This window comes from Acyrthosiphon pisum, chromosome A1 (genome assembly GCF_005508785.2).
Source record: "Acyrthosiphon pisum isolate AL4f chromosome A1, pea_aphid_22Mar2018_4r6ur, whole genome shotgun sequence".
Classification (NCBI taxonomy): Eukaryota; Metazoa; Arthropoda; class Insecta; order Hemiptera; family Aphididae; genus Acyrthosiphon; species Acyrthosiphon pisum.
In genome coordinates, this window is record NC_042494.1 from 109,999,270 (window position 1) to 110,009,945 (window position 10,676).

The 10,676-nt window shown below is 28.8% G+C and overlaps 1 protein-coding gene across 1 annotated transcript in view; it reads right to left on the reverse strand.

Annotated features, from left to right (window-relative positions):
- Nucleotides 1-1,231: 1,231 nt before the first annotated feature.
- The window catches only part of LOC100575928 (E3 ubiquitin-protein ligase NRDP1), a 13,417-nt gene continuing 3,972 nt past the window's right edge, over nucleotides 1,232-10,676 (reverse strand). The window contains exons 3-6 of the mRNA XM_003241626.4: nucleotides 7,463-7,619; nucleotides 7,265-7,396; nucleotides 2,443-2,598; nucleotides 1,232-2,327 (exon numbers count right to left, since the gene is read on the reverse strand). Of these exons, the coding sequence (XP_003241674.1) occupies nucleotides 2,058-2,327; nucleotides 2,443-2,598; nucleotides 7,265-7,396; nucleotides 7,463-7,619 (715 nt within the window). The 3' untranslated portion in view covers nucleotides 1,232-2,057. The remainder of the gene's footprint in view (nucleotides 2,328-2,442; nucleotides 2,599-7,264; nucleotides 7,397-7,462; nucleotides 7,620-10,676) is intronic.

Genomic DNA, 10,676 nt, shown 5'->3' on the forward strand with positions numbered 1-10,676 from the left:
TTTTCTTAATTTTCTTTCGTTTCCGGCGCTTTTGAAAACTACTGGGAAATTTAATCATCATGTAAAATCAATACATTCATCGTTCCACTCAGAATCTAAAATATTTTAATTTGAAATCAGAAATTTTGAATTTTCTAATTATTATATAAATTATAATTTTAATTTAAAAGAATTATTTAAGAATAATTAATTTTAATTTTTAACTTTTAAGTGCATTTCTGTATTGCGTATTACTATTATAACTTAAAAGTTAAAAGTTATAAGTTATAAGAATATAATATATATTGTTTTTGATTAACTTTTTTGATAATATTGTTTTTTTTTTTATATCTATGATAATTAATTTTAATTTTCAACTTTTAAGTGCATTTCTATATTGTGCGTTACTATTATAACTTAAAAGTTATAAGAATATAATATAAAAAATATATATATTATTAAAAACGTTATTTGGAAACAATTGGAAAATAACGTTTTTAAAAACGTTAAACAAAAACGTTATAGTAAAAAACGTTAAACAAAAACGATATTTTTTAAATCAATAAACAAAAAAATTAAAAACATTTTCCATCCCTGAGATAAACGATTCTGAGCGGAGACGGTTGGTCAGTCTGGATATTTTATATTGTTATTAATTATTATATCATGTAAGTTGAATTAATATTATTATTTTTTATTCGTTTCAGTGGTGATAGAACTCCTTCTGGTAGAATTTTTGTATACAGGATATAAAGAAAACACCATTGTAAAACCGATAGCTTCCTCGTGCTCAGAATCTAAAATCAAGCATTTCCAGTATGTTTTAATAACAAATTAGATGATTAAAATATTAAATTTATTTATTTACATTTTTATTATAATCAAGTACCCATTTATAGTAAATACAAATGTATGTTGATTTTATAATTTATTATTTTGGTATTTGAATTTGGAAATATTTGCCATTCAAGTATTCCTCATTAGTCATTACAAAATAAGTGGACACTATATTCACAAGTCTTGATTTTACCACAGTTTTAAACATTTTAACAGATACCAGATTGAGGCATTGACACTATTTTAAGGTATTTATATATATTTTCACTAAAATCACCAATTAGCTGATCATAAATTATGTTGTCCTATTTATTTTCAATTGTAATTTAAATTTGTCTTAGATATTTAAATATAAAAATAATTATTGAAGTATTAACGAGATAACAAATAATGCTTTACACACAACAGTTTGAAGTACTTAAGAAAACATTTTGTATATAATATCATTACGACAATACTTAGCATGATAATTTTCGTATAATTGACTTAATATAAAACATACAAATTATTATATATACATATAAAACAATAAATTCATTAAGACTATTTAACGTAATATTAAAAACACATACTGGCTATTTTATGATAACTATAATTGTTTAGGTACGCATTTTTACAACAATGATGTACGAATCTTATAGTTAAAATATTTTATGATAGTAACCATAGGCGGAGATTTGATTGAAATTTAGGGATGAGGGCTTTAATATTTCTTAACAAAATAAGAAGTGGGGGGTTGAAAAATGTACAGTAATTTTGGGGTGCTTTCAATATTTGTTGGGGGGGGGGGGGGGGTGTAGCCTTAATAACATACAAATAAGATAAAAATATAAAATCTCAAGTTAAAATTATGTTTTACTATACTTAACAAGTTGAAATTGTCTGTTCAGATTTAAATGTCATTGTGTACATAACAAACACATTTTAACAATAATGAAATATAGACTTTTGTAAAGTTGTGAAATAAGCACATCATATTCTTTTTTTTTATTAGTCTTATAAAACAATGATGTTCTAAAGTTGTTTTATTGAAAAACAAACTTTTCTTAAATTACAATAATTTTAATCGGAAAAAAAACATGAATGATCCATTGATCTGTAATAGATTTATGGTATTATATACAATGTATCACAAAGGTTCATTGTTAACCATATACTTTTTTGACATTTAAAAATAACAAAATAGGATTAAAAAATAATAATAATTGTTAACGGTAGCAGAAACGACACTCATATATAGTTTATTCTATTCCATGAGCAAAAATCATTATGAGACCGGGTTCAGACATCATGTCATCACTAACCATAATATTATCACACGGTAAGACAATGACCGCTTGTTTTCCAGGTATACGCTTGCAGTTGTATCGGTCATAGTGCCTTCTGTTGTGTTGTCTAGTTTCTAGGCTTGATAGTCCGGATGGCCAATTGCGTTCATGACAGTTTTTAACGAGATCATCCAGGATATGAGCAGGACAACCACTTTCAATAAGTGCTTGTTTTATGTTGTTCTAAAGAAACAAGAAAAATATTTAAAAAATATAAAATTAAAAATATACAACAGTTTTGTATAGGTATTATAATAATAATTTTGTATACCTATTATAATAATTAAATATTACATACTTGAAGGTATTCATCAGGCGTAGAAATCATTCCTCCCCAGCGAGTAACTCTGGCTTGTGGAAGAGAACTTGACCAGCGTTCAATTTCATCTCTTTCCAACTCATCGGCTACGGCCCTTACGCTTGGATTACATACACGCAAGGCCCGCACATAACCCTACATATAACAAAAAAATAAAATTTAATTAAACGTATATTCTACCTTCTAATTTTTTTAAATAGATAACCTTTAATGAGCGCCATATTTTAACTATTAATTGTATTGGACAACATAAAAAGTGAAAGATTGTCGTACACAACTTGCTCAACATAGTATTCTATTCGCACTGACGACTGACTAATTATTTTTATGATAAAAAAATCATATAATCATACAAGTTCAAATCTTTTTTTAGTAACGGAATTTTTATGTAAAACTATAAAAGAGTTTCAATGAGTCATTTATTCATTTATTGTCCTTAAAACGATAAAAATTAGGTTTTCAGTAATTAAGGATAGTGAGAGATAAGTAGGGATTAAACTATCTATTTATCAATTATGTTTTATTTGTTTAAACAATTAAACGTAATATCATTGACCAGTAATCTATTAAATTACTAAAATACTAATTAGTTATTAGGTCAAGCAATATCAAATAATTATAAATTCCTCTAAAGATAAATCGAACCATACATTATTTTCGTTATTTAAAGCATAATAATTATTGTTATCTGAATTAATTACACTAAACTCGAGTGCCCAATCGACTTTGTTTACAGCAATTGTTTATATTATGTAACAGAGTTCTAATATTTTAATACTCCCTTGTTCAAGTTTTTTTTCAAAAAGTAAAAGTAAAAAATTCCTAATAGTTTTCGAAAGCGCAGAGTAAAACAATTAAAAAATTAAGGAAAAACGAGAATTTTTGCTTAAAATCGGTTTTTGACAAAAACCAGTTTGGTTTGATTCAAATCTTGACAAAACACGTAAAAATGACAAAAAAGGTTCAAATTATTTTTAGTTATAAATTCCTAAAAATTTTTTTTTTTAAATCTAAGATTTTTTTAAACTTATTCAATGTTATAATACTATGGTTTTGGGCTTCGGCCTCCCCAAATCTCAAAATAAGCACCTATTGTACCTAACCAAACATAATATTTTTTAAGATATTTTTCAATGTTATCCAAATATGATTTTTCCCGACAAATGTATGTACATTTATGTTAAAAAAATGCAAAATATGCACAAATATGGTAAAAATCGTTCAAACGTACTTTTTTTCTAAATTATGACAAAATATGCAAATTCAAACTTTTATATTTAATTTCACTATTTCATAAGACACATTTATAACTTATCTAAAATAGTCTACGACCACTACAATAAAACATGCAAGCAGTCCCGAACCCTATAAGCAATATATTTATTAGGGGGAAAATGTCAATGAGGGGAGGGGTGTTTAACACCCATAAACCCCCTGGCTACGCCACTGGATGTGCAGGGCAGATCCCCTAAGACATACCCATTAAAAATGTATAGCTATTAGCTTCCACCCTAGCATGGCAGTATAGCACGAAAATACGAATTTAGATAAACTTATAGGTTTATCTAATATTAATATATTTAATTTAATATAAATCATATTAATTTGTGGTTATGGCCTAAGGGTAAAAAATTACGATCGGAACGCACAACATCATAATATTATTACGTTCTTACGTCAAACCGTACACCAATAAGTTGTCGCACTGTCGATGAAAAATGATAACAGACCGTTTTTCGGTTTTAACCGGAATAAGCCGACGAGACGTTATGATAACAACGTGTTCGAAACGAAAACAACAATACCAACGAACACAACACTATTTTATACTTCATAGTACAAAACAAAAAATTCAATCGTTGCTGCGCGCTGGATTGCTAGATATTGGAGACTGGAGTGTTCGAGTACAAGACAAACGTCGAAATCGAAAACAATCATCACGTAATACGTGACACATTAATATCATTGAAATAACGACGACGGTTGTAGAAACCAGAACGAACAGTGTCCTCCCGGTGCTAGCCACTACTGTCTGCACACCACCGCGATGACCACGTCCAAGAGTCAAATAAAATTCGGTTTCGATTTCACGTCGGTGCCAGACCTGGTGGCGTGCATCCAAAAGCTCACAAATTGGGGCTACTCGTACGCGTGCATACCACTGGTGCACGCCAAACTGACGCCCGACGCATCGAATCTTGATCGGTCGGCATTAGTGAGCAGGGCTGACGTGATCCTACAGGCTGAGACGTGGAACCGGGTAGTGGTGAAATTGTCTGCGCACCTTGACTTGGATTCGGCGGACACTGTTGCCAGGGACCGAGACGCCGAGCTCTTCCGCCAGGAGGTTTCTTACGCGTCGTACCTGAATGTGTCGGCGATCATGTTCCGGCTGCCACTCGACGGCTGCATGCCCAACTTGGCTCGTCTGGTCAACGTCGCGCTCCACGACAACGTGTTTGTAAACTTCTATGTACGAGTGCCGATGTGTAGTGGTAGTGGGGGAAATGAAAATGGCATCAGTGGCGACAGCAATGGTTGCAGCCCAACAGACACTTGGAAGCTCTGGTCGGCATTCAGTGCCGCGTGTGACTATCACAGATCTGTATGCCTGGCATTGGAACTCAGTATCGACTTGCCCGACGAACAAGAGCTCGATCGATGGCTGGGTGAACCTATTAAGGCAGTTATTGCTCCCACTTCCATATTTCTGACCAATAAAATGGGTTTCCCTGTTCTCTCTCGTCCTCACCAAACATTTGTCAACAAGCTATTCGATCTTGACGCCTGCATCTTTATAAGTGGAGAGTCCAATCAAAACATGAAACCATATTTTGAGTATTTGTCTTATATTCACGAGAACAATAAATCCGACAAGCTTTACAGTTACTCTTACGCTTATGAAGATTTGTTACAAGTGCCTTTACAGCCACTAATCAACAACTTGGACAACAATGTTTATGCTGTGTTTGAACAAGATCCAATTAAGTATCAACAGTATGAAAAGGCTATAACCAAAGCATTAACCGACAAAGTTAAAAGTGGTAGCACTGAAGTGTTGACAGTGTGTGTAGTGGGTGCTGGCAGAGGGCCTTTGGTAAATGCTAGTCTAAAAGCATCAGACAATTCTAAAGTTGCTATAAAAGTGTATGCGATCGAAAAAAATGAGAATGCATTACATGTGTTGAACTATAACAATGACAACTATTGGCACAATTTGGTTACAGTAGTCTGTGCAGACATGAGAACATGGAAGTTTGAAGAAAAATGTGATATACTAGTGTCTGAATTGTTGGGTTCATTCGGCGACAATGAACTTTCACCTGAATGTTTAGACGGGGCACAAAAGTTTTTGAAAGAAGACGGTGTCTGTATTCCTTCGTCCTATACGTCTTATATAAGCCCATTACAATCTCAAACTTTGTTTAGTAATATGAAGATGTTCAAATCCAATACACCCATGGATAATTTACATGAGAACGCTGAACAAATATATGTGGTTAACATGCGCAATATGTATATCATATCCCCTGCACAGCCATTGTTTACTTTTGATCACCCGAGAAGTGACTTAGAAAGAAATAATAACAGATACACAACACTGACGTTTGACATAAAACAGGATTGCATTTTACATGGATTTGCTGGATATTTCAATGCAGTCTTATACAAGGATGTAAATATAAGTATTGAACCTTCAACATTTAGTACGGGCATGTTTAGTTGGTATCCCGCTTACATTCCGATAAAAAGCAGTATAACATTGAAAAAAGATGAGCAGTTGAAAGTGCATTTCTGGCGCCTCAGTGATACTTCAAAAGTCTGGTATGAATGGAGTATATCTAAACCTAATTCAATGCCTGTGCACAATCCAAATGCGCGTTCCTATTCTATGCAATTACACTAAGATCATATTAAATTAATTATTTATGATCATCGTGCATACATGATTCAAGGCTATAAATAATGTATTATTATAAGTCCTTAGGGTATATATATTTTTTAAATGTACTGTTAAATTTGTTAGCTTTTTTTTTTTTAACAATCATTTTTATTGTCTATACAAATTAGACATTAAAATATCTATAATTTTAAAATGTATTTGAATTAACGATATTTATGAAAAAAATCTGAAATTTAAAATGCGAAATACTTCCACTGTCAACAAATTATATTATTTATGTTAGTAAGTTGATAAATAATAACACTGATTGAAAAATAAAGTTTAAAAAAATATAATTGTATGAGTGCATTTTTAAGTAAGTAATCAAATTTTATTTCGAGTTAAACACACCTCAAAATAATATATCAATTTATTAACTCTAGTCTAGGAGTAAACATGATATAACAATATAATATAATTATTATAACATGGGAAAACATTTTAAGTCAACCAAATGAGAAATTAAATTATAGAATATTATTTAATATTTTTCTTTGTTTGATTCAAAGAATAACATTGTGTAGTGACATATCAAATTTTCAAAGATATATTTTTATCGGAAAAAAATATTTAGTGTACTAATGAATAAAAAGTATTTAATTTGATAAACCATAAGTTCATCTTTAGTTCTCTATTCTTAATATATTATATTAAAATTTAAAATTAAACATGATAAATTATTTAACTACGTTTTTACATTTTGAATTGCTTCAATAAAACAATAGGTATATACTATATTATATTTTAAATTGGAACAAAAAGTAAATCATATTTTAAAGCTAAAGGCCTTAAGTACAAAACAGATATAGTTTACAGCTAACGTTATTATGTATAATGTAATGGAAATAAACATTTTACCTTTAAAATTCTCATTTCATCTTTGATTCCAGTCATTTCATATCTGTATGTAGCCATGTCTTGATGCATTTCATTTATTTTCTGTTGTTGTTTTTGTACTAATTCTCGCAGTTCTTTCACACAGTTATGATCCTTTCAATTAAAATAAATTGATGAATTAAAATGCTACGCATTGGTATAATTATGTTAAATACAGACCTTATGCTCATCTTTTGGTATGATTAAACCGCATCCTTGTTCACAAGGAAATGGTCTTTTAGGATTATATTCACATTCAGATAGATGAGAGTCTAGTGTATCTAGTTTTACAACACTTTGACATCCATAATTTGAATTTTCACAAACAATATACAATCTATAAATATGTAAAAAATATTTTAACGCATGAAATAATATGGCAATTATAATGGTATGAGTGTATAAATTTAGTTTCCAACAAGTATTGAGCCCAATAATAAAAATCGTCACGTCAATAAGGCTTTGAAAATGCTAGGATTCTTGTTTAGAATTAGAATGAGTTTTAACCCATTATGTCCTAGTGCACCCATATGGTAACGCGAAAAATAATTTCTAAAAATAGCTGTATTAAATTGGTTATTTTTAGTAACTATAGAAAATAAAAACAATAAATATTTTAAAAAAAAATTACTTCGGACTTAATGGGTTAAGCTATCTAGTTTTCTAAAAGTTTTTTTACTGTTAATTTATTTGTTCCATACTTGTATAATATTATGCAGTTGTTAAATGGAGCCCAAACATTGTAAAAAACAGCTACCAACTAGAATGAGTCCAGCAAAATGTCTGAAGAGTATATAATTTAGAGTTCAGATAATCAATTGTTTGTCCACTACATGACTACAATTCTGTAATTTATCACTTGAATTTGTCCATATTGACTGATAGAAAAGCTCAAGTTAATTTATCATTCTTTTCTAAAATCATTGACCCACCATCCTATTAGGTAAAATTAATTTTAGAATCCCAGTTTTTAAATCCAGTAATTTTTCAGTTTTATATCCATTTTTTTACTGTGAATTATTTATTAAACAGCCCTACTCTACAAATAATAAGAATAATAAATGAGGATCCATTAGATATGGGGATATGGGGACTAAATCAATTACTTTTTATGTACCTACCTAATGTATGTATGTTATATTGTTATGTATTGTTATTTTTAATATCATACTCATAATGATTTAATATAAATTCGTTTTAAGATTATTATTATTAATAAAGTATTTTTATTTTTAAGAATTTAATCATGTTCTTAGATTGTTTTTTGATATTTGTGTATAATTTTAATTTTATTTTTCTTATAATTTATATACAATTACTCGTTAACGCTCTACTCCGCCACAAGCATGGCTTACAGGAGTAGATATATTCTTGTATATATTTACATTATGTATTTGTAACTTGAAAAGAAACTTATTAATTAAAAAAAAAAAAAAATTGTGTTGGATTTGTCCTAATTTTTAATAAATAATTGGTAATAAAATATCGACGGTGGAAAGGAAAAACGGCGTAAGCGACATTTTATAAATTTTACAGGAGATCCAAACAACCGTTTTTTCTTTTTTTTTTTTTAACTTTTAAATCCGTTTAAAATAATTTCATTGTATTTTCACCTAAACAATTTTTTTTAGATAATTATATTCTAAATAAGTTGGTAACATAATAAATTAAGAATTGTTATTTTTTTTACCTGTAATGTTAATTTATATACTTTTTTGGTGCTTACGTCTAACATTATTGGTAGTATGTCGCTTACGCTTTTTGGTGCTTACACCTTATTCTTGGTTATTAACCTGAATTTTGGTGGTTACAACCAGCATAATAATAATAATATTATTATAATTTTATTCTACTCTATTTATTTAAAAATGAACAAAACAAAATTTATAGATATTATCAATAATTATAATAACTAACAATTAATTAAAACCGATAAAAATAATTTAAAATTATTATAAACAGCTATGATGGTTACGCTCAAAAATATTGTTTTGTCGCTTAAGCCTGTTATTTGGTAGTTACTCTTTAATTCGATCGATGGCGTTTACGCATTGCAACTATCGAATATAACTTCGTCAATAATCAACATATCGATAATCAGATGAGCACAATCGATGCAGAATTTTGTCGTTTACGTCTTAATTAAAATAACAAATTTTGTCAAGAACGTCGTTTACATCCTTTTCCTTTCCACCGTCGATATACTGAATGTCAATCATTATCAAAGTAAGTTTTTACGCTTCTAATATATTGTTACAAAAGCAGTTGAAAAATATTAAAGATACATGGACATATATATTTTATAAGCATTTAAAGTTTGAATTTTGACAAAATACGTAAAAATCAAGAAAATGTGGAAATTATTTTGAGGTTCATAAAAATATTTCTTTTTAAATCTAAGATTTGAATTTAATACAAGATTCCTGATAAGTTTGTTTATCTTTATTAACAAAAAAAATATCTGCTGGAAATTCAAATTAAAGTTTTATGAGTTTGAATTTAAAATTTTAACAACATTACAACATTGGATATTCACCCGATATCTCATGTAGCAAATTTCTTATTTTGTCTTACATCAAAAACAAATAACTGTAGATACTTGAAATTTACACTATATTAATATATTATGTTTATTTTATCAAGTCCTATACTTGATTGAAAATTGCATTTGTTGGGTCAAAAAGTGTGAAAATTGAATAGTATTCACATTGTTACAATAGCAGTTAAAAATATTTTAAAAAAAGCAGGTAAGTGGATGTCGCTCTGCTGTACAGTAGTGAGTAGATTATAAGAGAGTCGTTGTATAATAGATTGTATTAGACTTGAATTCAATGATATAATATCATTGTATTAGAAAAACGATTGTGAGCGGAGACGGTTTGTCAGTCTGGATATTTTATATTATTATTATTTATTTTATCATGTAAGTTGAATTAATACTATATTATTATAATTTTTTATTCGTTTCTATGGTGACAAACAAAGTGTTAGAAATTAAAATCCCATTTTTAGCGTTTTTCGTAATTTTTCAGGGGTTTTTCCCGTGGCATTAAATAACTATTGAGAAATTGAAAAATGACCTCACTAAAGTACCATCTTGATCCAATTTTCTAAAAGATAAGGGACTATATGTTGAAATCGAAGCACTCCTTCTGGTAGAAATTTTGTATACAGGATAAAAAAAAAAAAAATAATAATAAACACCATTGTAAAACTAATAGTTTCCTCGCTCCGCTCAGAATCTAAAATACATGGGCACAATTTTTTTTTATAAGCATTTAAAGTTTGAAATTTGACAAGGTTTTTCAAATTTAAAATTTAAAAATTGTAAAATGCATAAAATGTTCAACTTTTATAGCTAAGGATTGAAAATTTAAATTAAGATTCCTTTTAG